The sequence below is a fragment of the Gigantopelta aegis genome, unplaced genomic scaffold (assembly GCF_016097555.1).
Source record: "Gigantopelta aegis isolate Gae_Host unplaced genomic scaffold, Gae_host_genome ctg6935_pilon_pilon, whole genome shotgun sequence".
NCBI lineage: Eukaryota > Metazoa > Mollusca > Gastropoda > Neomphalida > Peltospiridae > Gigantopelta > Gigantopelta aegis.
Genome location: NW_024535418.1, coordinates 618 through 13,069, shown reverse-complemented (window position 1 = coordinate 13,069; position 12,452 = coordinate 618). Strand labels below are relative to the sequence as shown.

Here is a 12,452-nt window from a genome sequence, read left to right as displayed (position 1 = left end):
AGAAAGAGAGATACGAAAACCTATAATCGCCTCCGGTAGGACTGGCAGGGGACTAGTAATAAAACAGAAACACATGTAACGTTTGTTTTGTATCGAATACCAGTATATCGTCTTGATTGCGGATAGTTGGAATCTTACGAACATAGCAAATTGACTTATGTTTGCGCAGATCTTGTTAGACCAGCACCCAAACAATTCAAGGAGGACAGGGACCCCGAAGACCAGCCCATAAAACGTAAACTTACACAGAATAGAACTAATTGGAATGTATAGTATAGTATAGTTTATTAGCTTTAAGCCTTACGGCTCATAGGCATATACATATACATTCAATAAACAATGATACAAACAGATAATATATACAATGGGTGATTGTGTAATTGGAGGATGGACAGTTATATATGCTTAGAACGTAAAAAGGTTTGATGTTTGAGAAATTTACCGAGATTACATAGTTCTTTTCTGTTTTGAACTGATAATAATTGTACAATTTTAAACATAGATGGTTTGAACCAATAATATTTTTTTATGTAAGTAATTCGTAAACCTGTATACAATGGACATATCAGAATAAAATGATATTCGTCTTCTATATCGTCCTTATTGCACAATTTACATTTTCTTTCCGATCTTTCTATACCATAATATCTTCCTTGTTCAATGAGCAATTGATGGGAAGCTACACGAAATTTTGTAATAAGCGTGGCATAACATTCAGGAATTGATATTCTAAGATAATATTGCAAACAAAAAGTGTCTATCAGCAGTTTATATAATGTACATTTTGGAGATTTGTCTATTGTAGCATCTTTCTCTTGAATAAACTGGTCCGTTAAACGTATTTCTAAACATTTTAAAAATGGGTTAGCACTATCTACATGCTGACTACACCAAACATCTCCGAAACCTATTGATAGTAGTAAATATCTTACCTGGTATAGCCAATTAGAGGGATTCATGTGTTCTAACATATCTTCATATAACGATTTTAAGATACAATTTCTGGTTTGTAGTAATTTCAACCAATATTTAACTATTCTAATTTTTCGCATAATACTTAAAGGAACTCTTCCAAGTTCTGTCAAAACAACTACATTTGTGGTGCATTTCTTGACATTCAAAATTCGTTTACAAAAATCCATATGTACATGTTCAATATCATGAGCAGGATGAAAACCCCATATTTCGCATCCATAATTTAAAACACTAGAAACATAGGTATCGAAAACGTGCAACTTCGTGTCCTTATTAAGGTATAGATTATTACATATTCTTGAAATGTGATTCATACATTTTCTGCCCTGTGAAGCAATTACCCTTTGTGATATAGTAAATTTTCCATTAAAATTCAATGTCAATCCAAGGTAATTAAAACAATCAACAATTTCAATTAGGTCATCGTTATATATCCATGATTCTTTAACAGTTATTTTACCTCTATTTCTGAATACAACAATTTTTGTTTTATCTATATTAACACTGATGTTCCATTTTGTACTATATGCATAGAGCACATCAAGCATCTTCTGAAGACCTTCTACTGTCTCTGATAAAAGAACAGTGTCATCAGCATACATTACAAGAAACAACGAAATATCGTGTAAATACATTGGCTCACATAAGCCACTAATTAGCTCATTTTCAAAATCATTAATATACATAGAAAACAAAAATGGTGATAACGCTTCACCTTGCATTAGTCCAGTATTACAATTAAAATAGTCTGAAAACTGAGACTGATACTTAACACATGTCTTCAAACCGTCATACATCGAATTTATAATATTATAGAGTTTGCCGGTAATACCGGAACGTGCTAACTTAAATAATAATTTACATCGATTTACACTATCAAACGCTTTTCTATAGTCTACAAAACAGCAATACAATTTCTTTTTACTCGCCAACATTTTCATAATAACAGCATGGAGTGCAAAAATCGCATCAGTAGCCTGGTTTAAAACCAAACTGGGCATCTGTAATAACATCGTTTTCGTCTGACCACTTTAACAATCTATTATTTAAAATTGCAGTGAAAACTTTTTCCAGAGAGCTGACAAGTGTAATACCTCTGTAATTATTTGTATCATTTACGTTACCTTTCTTATATAGAGGAATTACAATACCTTCCGACCAACTTGAAGGAAATATCCCACTATCAAATATAACATTAAAAATTCGAGTCAAAAAAGGAACAAATACATCTTGGAACGTAATAAAATATTAATTAAGTAAATGGTCTTTTCCTGGTGATTTTCGTGATTTTAAATGTCGTATTACTGTGTGAACCTCTTCTTCAGTGATTGGGCAGTCGAGCTCTGCGTAAGTGCCCTCGTCGTGTTCTTCTGCAGCATCTGGAGGGTCGTCTGTGTTACTGGCTAAATCTTTAAATGTTTTAAAAAATCATCCAGAGATAAATCTGTTTTCGGTTCACGTTTGCGCTTTTTAAATAAACTAAAGAACTGCCGAGGATTACATTTTCTTAGGAAACCAATCCTATTGCCTTCAAATCTCAAGTAATTTCTTTTAACTCTACGCTCATAAGTCTTGTATATACGTTTAGCTAAAACTAAAGCTTGCCTATTGTTTACATTACGTCCAGTATTAAAAACATGCAAAGAATTTCGATAACCATTGTGTAATGTTCTGCATCTATCATCAAACCATGGCTTATTAGTGTGAACAGATTTCACGTGTGTATGGCTATGGAACAGCTTGGATGTTTTCAAACAGTATGGCTCAAAAATGTCATTAATTAGAGATGTAAAGTCCACAAGCCCTTCGCTGACAGACGTTTCGGATGACTGCATGTTGTCAATACACTCATGCATGTCGCTGGATTTCTCATACAGTTTTCGCTTCATTTCCTCTAATTTGTCAGCGCTCCATACGTAAGATGTAGAAACTGATACGTCATCAACAATAGGACCGCAGTCATGAAGTTGTTTACAGTTCATAGTAAACGCTATAGGTGCATGATCTGACCACTCATTAAAATCGCACACATGCAGTTCAGAAATTGTATCCACGTTATCTTTGTGTTCAAGAACGTAATCTATTACACTTGAACCTAAATGGTTGTAAAAAGTAAAACGGCCACATTCGTCACCTGGCAAACGACCATTGCTTATGCGTAAACCTGTAGTTTTACACAACGTTATTAATTTTCTACCAAAAGAATTAGCGGTGGCGTCTTCGGTTACACGTTTCTTCATCGCCCTGTCAGCGTCATACATCATAAATTCCGATAAAATATCTAATACTGGTTTACCTACAACATCTGTTTCTATATAGTCAACCTGATTGCCCACACGACTGTTAAGGTCACCAGCAACAATAACTGTACCAAGTTCACAGAACTCGCAAACATCATTCAAAATACAATCAAATATATCGCTGTTGTATATCTTATAAAACACGTTGTTTTCATGGGGTAAGTACGAGAAGCATAGATACACATTAGACGAAAATAGTTGTTCGATTTTAAACCAAATTAATGAATCTTCCACATTTTTCACAATCGAAACTACATGCGATAAAACTTGCTTGTACAACACGACAAGACCCCCACCTTTACCTTTACTTCTAGGAAAACACTTGCATTCATATTCGTTATTGAATAACTCTAGATCTAGTTCGGTATTGCTTTTGATCCAACAAATGTATACAGCTGCGATGGTATGCATTCATGAATCACTGTAAAAACAGTGATGATACCAGGTGTTCGTAAACAATGAGCATATCCTGCGCCACCGTTCGCACCCGTCATGAGGACAACCCACAGCCAGAAAATCCATAGTTGAAATGTGTAACATTTTCTCAAAACAAGATGGAAAGGCATGTACATGGTCAAAATAGGGTATTGCAACAGATTCGGTTATGTCATCGTATCTCCCTAAGCAGCACTGGATACACATCATACTACATCATACTTCTCAAACCATGTCACTAGCTACTGGGTGGTTACGTTTATTTTAATGTCACGAGATCCAACTTTTACTAAAATATTGACCACTGAAATCTACCTTTAATACATTACGTTAGGACGTTGAGTATTTATTAGTATACACGTTGTTTGATTGTTTGTTTGTTTTTTGTGGGTTTTTTGCTGTTCTGTCTTTAATTTATTTTATTTGGGGCAGGCTCAAGCTCAGTCGGTAGAGCGCTCGCTCGGTTGGAGTACTAGCTGTGGTCTTATTGTCTGATTTGGCATTTCCCCATCTGAAATATTACCCCCACAATAGGTATATCAAAGATCATGGTATGTGTTGTCCTGTATATGAGAAAACGCATACTAAAGATCCATTAATCCTAATATAAAATAGTTGCGATTTACTCTCCTATTATCTCTTCTAAACCACTAAATCGTAATAAAATATGTGCGTCGTTATTTTGGCGGTGTTTAATTTTTGTTTGTTTATTGTTTTAGCATTTTAGCATGTGACTTCAAAATTCTATATTTGATGAAAAAAAATATTTTAAGATATCCATCATAATATTACAATCACTGCCATGTCATTACTCGCAGTTGGAACTTTGTATAAATAAACTAAATATATATCTGGTAGCCGACTCATCAGACATACGTCCTGTGTGGCCTTAGTTTGACTTTCTATATTGGTTTATAACCCGCATTTATATGCAGTCCAAGATAGTGGCCATATCTACCAAAACACAGATGAAGTTGACAGGTGCATAACAGATCATAATAGCCTCGTGTAGCTCTCCACACTGCATCTCGGTTCATATGTTATAACAGAGATATTGCTGTATGTCTATCGCATTAGCTAAAAATATGAAAAGTCTTATTGAATGGTCACATCTGTTTCGACATTGATAAACGATTGTCTTTACACATTGGTGAAATTACATGGTATAGATATTTAGACAGGTATTACATATAGCCATTTATAGTTTCACGTGGAACATATCGTCTTCGTCTGTATTGTTCTAAAAATGTGGTTAAGTTTCTGGCAGGGTTGTCAGGTGTGTTTTGGTTGTCCAGGGAAAGAGTATTTGTGTTTTATCAGAACCCTCATAATTGCAGAACTCACAGCAAATCACATTTCAGTTTCGACATTGATAAACAATCGACATATTTGATGCAACGTTAAAATTTGTTTTGTTTAACGGCACCACTGGAGCATATTGATATATTAATCATTGGCTATTGGACGTCAAACATTTAGTAATTCTGACAAATAGTCTTACACAGGAAACTGGCTCCATTTTTCCATTAGCAGTAAATTATCTTTTATATGCATCATCACACAGACATGATAGCACATACCACTGCCTTTGATGAACCAGTCGTGGTGCACTGGCTCGAGCGAGAAATAGCCCAATGATCCCACCGACGGGGATCGATCCCAAACGAACCGCGCATCAAGCGAGCGCTTTACCACCGGGCTACGTCTCGCCCCTACATGGACAAACAATGCTGAGATCTGCCGAGGCGTTCCGGCTGAAGAACGAAGATTGTGTTGTGGTTTTTAAACTGAATATCCCGATTGAAAAATAAACCATCACCGCCGCCCGCCTAGCTCTCGGCTAGCTAGTGTAGAGTACACGGGTTATATGAATACAATGAATGTGCTTGTTTGAAATGCACCAATTCGAGAAGTGCACCTGCATAAAGTTATTGATCTGCGACATCTTCCTGGTTAGATATCCAATGTTTACCAGACAGGTATACTAGTATTTCAGCTAACATTTCAAATATGTGAAATGAGCTGACCTAAAAGGCACCTGCACACGAGCTTTTCATGTCCATAGAACCCTAACATCTTCCTTGTTGACTTTAAAGGCATACTGTCACGGATTTAAGCACCTTATTTCTCTAAAAATGGATAATAAATAAAAATTACATTAATTGTTGGAAACCAAATCTACCTTAACTGAACCATGATGGAGTGAAATCCGTGTCATCCCTCTCTGCAATTTTAGTTTTTCAATTATGGGCCATTGCAATAATTCAATTATTTTTACAAAATGTCATTAATAAATGGAGTATGGTGGTTATGAAGATGGCTGAATAAAGTACATTTAGGGACAAATCAAATTATTTTTGTTCAGGTAAAACTTTGTTAGACCATTAAATAGGTCAGTGATCTGTGACAATATGCCTTTAAGTGAATTGAAGCATTAAACATTTCGCATTTACTACATCTCTGGATCGTGGAATGTAATAATATACACGAACACTATTCAGGTGCGGATCTATGGAGTCACAGGGGTCCCGTTACCCCTCCTTTTGAAAACTACCGATTTTGTAACCTGTTCTATCTTCTGGCGACAAAAACAAACATTTGTAGATGGGGGATAGGTACGTCTGTGCTCTCATATAATATATATATATATATATATATATATATATATATATATATATATATATATATTTATATATATACATTTTGTGTGTTTCTGCTATTGTATGTGTAACGAGAACAAAACCAGGATTAAAACCCAGACAAAAGTACCAATCACTGGCTTCCTCTCATAAATTGTTATTTTAAGTCCAATAAATATATTTATTTTTCATTAATCATAACAAAATATTGCAAAATATCTGTTTTGCGTTTTCATTGTGTGTCAGTATATATATATATATATATATATATATATATTATATATATATACATACATACATACATACATACATACACACATACACGTGCGTGTGTGTGCGCGTGTGCGCGTGTGTGTGACAAAAAAGATATGTGAAAACGGAAACAAATTTTAAGTATTAATATTTTTTCTTACATGCCCGTTGGTGAGAACATCATTCGTTATGTTTTATAAAACATACTTGTTTACACATGTACGTGTGTTATCAATTTTAAGACAAACGACTGGCTGCTTCTAATCGATTAACCTGACAATCATTTATCCGCGACGCGTAAGTGCAAGGGGTACAAATATCGTTTTGTCGCAAAATATGTTAAAATGTGCTTAAAACTTGGTTTTGAGGACATGGAACAAACAGAATAATGCATTCGTGTCCGACAGATACCATTTATCTCACAACTCGCTTTTACTCGTTATACTGGATACATTTTAAAATAACTCGTTGGAAGATGAATGGTATCTAACGGCCACTCATGTATTATTCTCTATCTCCACCAGCAATTGTCAAAAACATGTTACCTTGAATCACCGGCCTCGGTGGCCATCGGACTACAGGCTGGTAGGTTCAGGGTTCGCAGCCCGGTACGGGCACCATTCCAGAGCGAGTTCTTAAGGGCTACATGGGTAAGGTCATTACACCTGCTTCTCTCTCACTAACCACTAACGCACTGTCCTGGACAGACAGCCCAGATAGCTGATGTGTGTGTCCAGAACAGCGTGCTTGAACATTAATTGGATATAAGCACGAAAATAAGTCGAAATGAAAACCTTGAATCAGATCACATCTGATAGACCTGTACTCTCCAAAAATATAATTTAATTACACACGGCTATGGCAATACATATTAATAAAGAATACAAGAAATGGTCGCTAGGTTCATTTGAATTCAGGTTGTTGCATCAATTTAAGCATAACGACTGCTCTGGAAGGATTAAAGAGGACGGTGTTGATCTCGGAAATTCGAACTGTCCCAAAATCTCCAGTGTTTAGCAGGTGAAAATAATCAATTAATTCGTGTGTTTTTTTTGTGCGGGGAACATGTTACAATGTTCAGCTTAATATTTCTGTGGACTATTACAGTCCAGGCCCCCAGTAGAGTGTTATTGAACCTTTCTTGGATATAAGCACGTCAAATACTATTAAAAATTGTTTTAAGTATTAGTTTTGTTAACATTTCATGGTTATTTTAGGCTCATTATGGCCCTGACAGATTTACAATCATAATATAAGTTGTCGTTATATTAATGTTCTTAATAAATTTGATAGTGTTATATCACAGTGAAGTGTGGCATTGGTATGATAATAAGACAATATAATATGAATTTATGATGTTATATGTGTAGTATTGTTTATGCATTAATCAACATTAATTTTGTAACTATGCACATTTATCCTTTTGAAACCATCGTTAATCTGCCAAATAAATGCACATTTGATCGCAGAGTACCAGTACCCCAAAAGATACGTCTGGGATAAATAATAGCAGCAAACAAGAAATAGATCTGTTTTTACACATCTAACTTCTCATATGGAGACCGCTCGCCCATGGCGTCCATATCCAGTATGTCATACATGCCGGTTTCTTGTTGGTCATTGTTTGTCATTTGATATTGTTATAGTTACGGTGAAGTGTGACCATGGTATGATAATAATACAATATAATATGAATAATGTTTATGCATTAATCAACGTAAATGTTATAACTATGTACACTTATCCTTTCAAAGCCATCGTTTCTCTGCCACATGAATACACATTTGATCGCAGAGTACCAGTACTCCATAAGATACGTCTGGGATAGATAATAGCAGCAAACAAGAAATATATCTTATTTTACACATCTAACTTCTCATATGGAGATCGCTCGCCCGTGGTGTCCATATCCAGTCTATCATACATACTGGTTTCTTGCTGGTCATTGTTTGTCATTTGTGGTGCGTTTTGGTAATTATGTTCTCTTGGAGGCACTGGTCGTTTCTGTGCAGATGAAGTTTTTGGAAGTTCAGATACAGAACTCATGGCTGTGTTGTCATCCTTCACATCTTCATACACTGTAGCGGCTGTTGTAGTTTGGTTTTCATTTTGTTTTATATCGGAAAATGTTACCTTGGACTCTGCAGAATTCCGTAGTTTTTTAACAATAATAACAAGTCTGAAGAAAAAGAGAACACAAATTACAAGTGTGTTTATTTGAATTGCCTCATATCTATAAAGTTCAAACTTCACTAAAAGTATATTTAACAATAGTCATCAAAGCTGTTATACGAAATAACTTAAGAAAGGTTTGGAAATATAATGTAATGAAGATATAATATTACTATATGCTTGTATTCTGCACACAAGTAAGTTTATTCCTCACTCTTAACTCAACTATTCTAATAGTATTATAATAAACGTAATTTTGTTTCTATTTACTGAACAAATTGAGAGGTTTTGCACATTACTTACTTAACTACGATGATAACTAAAATCGCCAGAAGCACAACCAATAAACCCGTGGTGACTGGCCAAGCAATGTTAACTGTGTCTGCAGCAGCTGTCTGGGGAAAAGCTGCAATGAACATTTAAATTGAAATTCGAGTTAATATGTAGATATAAGTGGATATTTGCAAATATTTATGCATCCTATACTGGCCATAGTTTTAATAACGTTAACATAATTTTGTTTTTATTATAGATTAAAATCTTTATAATTACTAACTGTACTACTTACTCTTTTCTGATAGGATGACGTCGCTAAAACAAATTAATTATATGCTTCCATAAACCTCATAAAAGTACGTCATTATGTTAAGTGGGACGTCATTACGCAAAACAAGTCATGGAAAGAACGTTAGAAACTGATTTTTGTGTGTGAGCGAGAGAGTCTGGCTGAGGCCATACATGATGAGTAACATATGTACTTTCCCATAGGCACAACAGTATACACCATTGAATTTGGTGTACATCTTATGGTTTACTGGTTGGAGTGGTGTGAAATCCAGCCTTCGAGGATGATCGATCCTGCGATACACTGCATCTCAGGCAAACGATCTACAGCCGAGTTATATTGACATCTTTCCTTAATAGTCCTTTCCATACCACAAACGGTTTTATTAAGTTGTTTTAAATGCATTTTAATAATATAAATTTGATATGCACTGTACAATAGTTGTACTTTCACACTAATCCAAGTAATACAGTTGTAAAGATTTTATTATTCCTAAAACAATAAAAATACCTGTACATGTTTTTCCATCTCCATAATATCCATTTCGGCAAGTACAAGTGTATGATCCATATGTATTAGTGCAGTTGGCATTGACATTACAGGGATTTTGTTCAGCACATTCATTGACGTCTTGATTAAACATGAAATATAAAGATAAACAAATGAAATATATAAATATTTATGACTCATCTCATGGTCGCATCGTTGTTAATTAATTATAATTAATAACTAAATGATCAATAACACAGGGGAAAATCACTCGTAAGGTTTGTTGCAACGTGAAATGATTTTCTCAGTAAAACGAAAACAGACTCCCATTTCACCATCGTAATTGTTACCGTTATTCCCGTAAAACGGCAGCTGGAAGGAAATACTTGCATGTGACTGCAGCTTACAACATTGCTTTTTCTAGGAAGGGAGTGCAATATGCAAAGGGTGACTACAGTATACCAACGTTCATTATATATAACCAGCCACAATGCTATTTCAGTGTTAATTTGTTATGACCATGTTATCGCTAGCTCCTGAATAAAATGTTATTTCTTCTGTAAAATTAAAGATTAGGTAAGTAATAATATCATGTTGCAAACACGTTAGTTTGTTATAAAAGAAGATTATATATTAAAACACATTTAATGATGATCTTTATACAATGTAGCGCAATTGGTTCTACTGAAGACATACCATTATAATATCAATATTTATACCGTCAAATATTTGCCCATGTTTAGGATAGCGTTTCGGCAAGAGCATGCGCATGTGTGTATGTTTCTCTCTCTCTCTCTCTCTCTGTGTGTGTGTGTGTGTGTGTGTGTATGTGTGTGTGTATGTCCGTCTCTTTCTGTCTCTCTCTCTCTTTCTGTCTCGATCTCTGTTCTTCTCTCCTCTCTCTCTCTCCTCGGTCAATCTCCTCTCCACTCTCTCCATCTCTCTCTCATCTCTCTCTCCTCGAATCCTCTTCCTCGTCTCTCTCCCTCTCTACATCTCCTGTGTTGTGTCTGTGTGGCGTGTGTGTGTGGTGTGTAATCTGAAATTATTGCATAATCCATTAATAATATATTATAAGGTTACGGACGAAAATTCTATTAGATCAGGTGAATTTTAAAAACAAACGTCGTACGTTTTGAAGTTTATAAGAGATTTTAAATTTAATTTTCATGTCTTTTTATCTAATATAATATATAGTTATATAATACATATGTCACGTGTGGTGCTAAAATAATGTTTGCGTCATTTCGCGTAGTGAGTGAACTTACTGTTTTTGTTGCTATTTTTCATACATCATTATAATTACAAAATTACATCTCATAAAACAACATCGGTATTTTTAACAAAGGTTCCTTGAAAGTAAACTCTGCAATATCTGCCAAATCATACTTGCATGATATAAATCATGCTTACTTGCAGTATGTGTTTTTGTTGTTTATTAATATTATTAAGAATGGAAAGAAAGAAAAAAATCAACGACACCACTAGAGCACATTAATTAAAGAATCATCGGCTATTGGATGTCAAACATTTGGTAATTCTGACTCGTAGTCATCAGAGGAAACCAGCTACATTTTTCCTAAAGCAGCAAGGGATCTTTTATATGCACTTTCCCACAGACAGGAAAACACATACCACGGCCTTTGACCAGTTGTGGGACACTGGTTGGAACGAGAAAAAAACAATCAGTTGAATGGATCCATCGAGATGGTTCGATCCTGCGATGCAAGCACCTCAAGCGAGCTCTCAACTAACTGAGCTAAATCCCGCCCCCTATTAAGAATGGTTAGATTTTCACAAATCTATCATAAATTAACTTCAGGGACTTCCGAGATAGTATGGCTTCTGGTATCAGTCAAAAAAGATGTGCTTATGTATGTTTTGATCCATATATTAACGAGTTAGTGTTTAACAACTTATGTGGCTTATTCAGTTTTATTTTCTTCTGTGGTCTGGGAATAGTAGTGTTCTGTAAGCGCTACAGGAATGATTTATTGTTAAGTGAAGGATCTCTAGCGACTGGCCATGAAGTGACGACAGCGGGTTTCCTCTCTCAATATATGTGTTGTTCTTAACCATAAAATGTGTTGAGTGCGTCGTTAAATCAAACATTTCCTCCATTCCTTCCAATGCGGTTTTGATTATGGATACCAGTTTTGTCATTTATGATTTGTTAATGTCTACATCTACACGTAGTTGCAGAAAAATTGTTAATTACCTTGTGTGCAGTCTGATAATTTCCATCCGTCTTGACATCCTCCATCACATGCACCAGTCTCTGGATCGCATGATTCTGTAGAAGCACATTTCCGGTCAAAACACATCATGCTGCAGTCAATACCATATTTGACATAGTGTTGACATGCTGGATGAAATAACAATTATTTCGTAGTGCTGATGCCTTGTTGCCTTTATGTTTTTGTTGTTGTTGTTGTTGTTGTTGTTGTAGTGGTGGTGGTGGTGGTGGTGGTGGTCATTGTTATTGTTAATTTGGGTAAACCACAAAATGTATTGTTGCAGAATATCTATTGCTAAGATGTGAGAACAACGTACATCTGAGTTCTGTTGTCATGCGCATATTGTCAATGTACAAACAGATAGCAATGCGCTTTGTGTGTTGCGTCA

General features: G+C 35.2%; 1 protein-coding gene across 1 annotated transcript; it reads right to left on the bottom strand.

Annotated features, from left to right (window-relative positions):
* Positions 1–6,715: 6,715 nt before the first annotated feature.
* LOC121366743 (delta-like protein A) lies at positions 6,716–12,189 on the bottom strand. The gene is made up of 4 exons (XM_041491071.1): positions 12,046–12,189; positions 9,849–9,968; positions 9,077–9,179; positions 6,716–8,780 (listed from the first exon to the last, which is right to left on the bottom strand). Exons 1-4 carry the CDS (start codon positions 12,152–12,154, stop codon positions 8,462–8,464), a joined length of 651 nt encoding a protein of 216 aa, XP_041347005.1. The 5' UTR covers positions 12,155–12,189; the 3' UTR covers positions 6,716–8,461.
* Between the last annotated feature and the right edge of the window lie 263 nt (positions 12,190–12,452).

Excerpts from the sequence above, each read along its gene's own strand:
- LOC121366743 (XM_041491071.1), bottom strand. The coding sequence starts at position 12,154 with ATGATGTGTTTTGACCGGAAATGTGCTTCTACAGAATCATGCGATCCA. Across the intron at positions 9,969-12,045 it reads ATTATCAGACTGCACACAAG|ACGTCAATGAATGTGCTGAA; the intron begins GTAATTAACAAT and ends TGTTTAATCAAG. Across the intron at positions 9,180-9,848 it reads AGATGGAAAAACATGTACAG|CTTTTCCCCAGACAGCTGCT; the intron begins GTATTTTTATTG and ends TGTTCATTGCAG.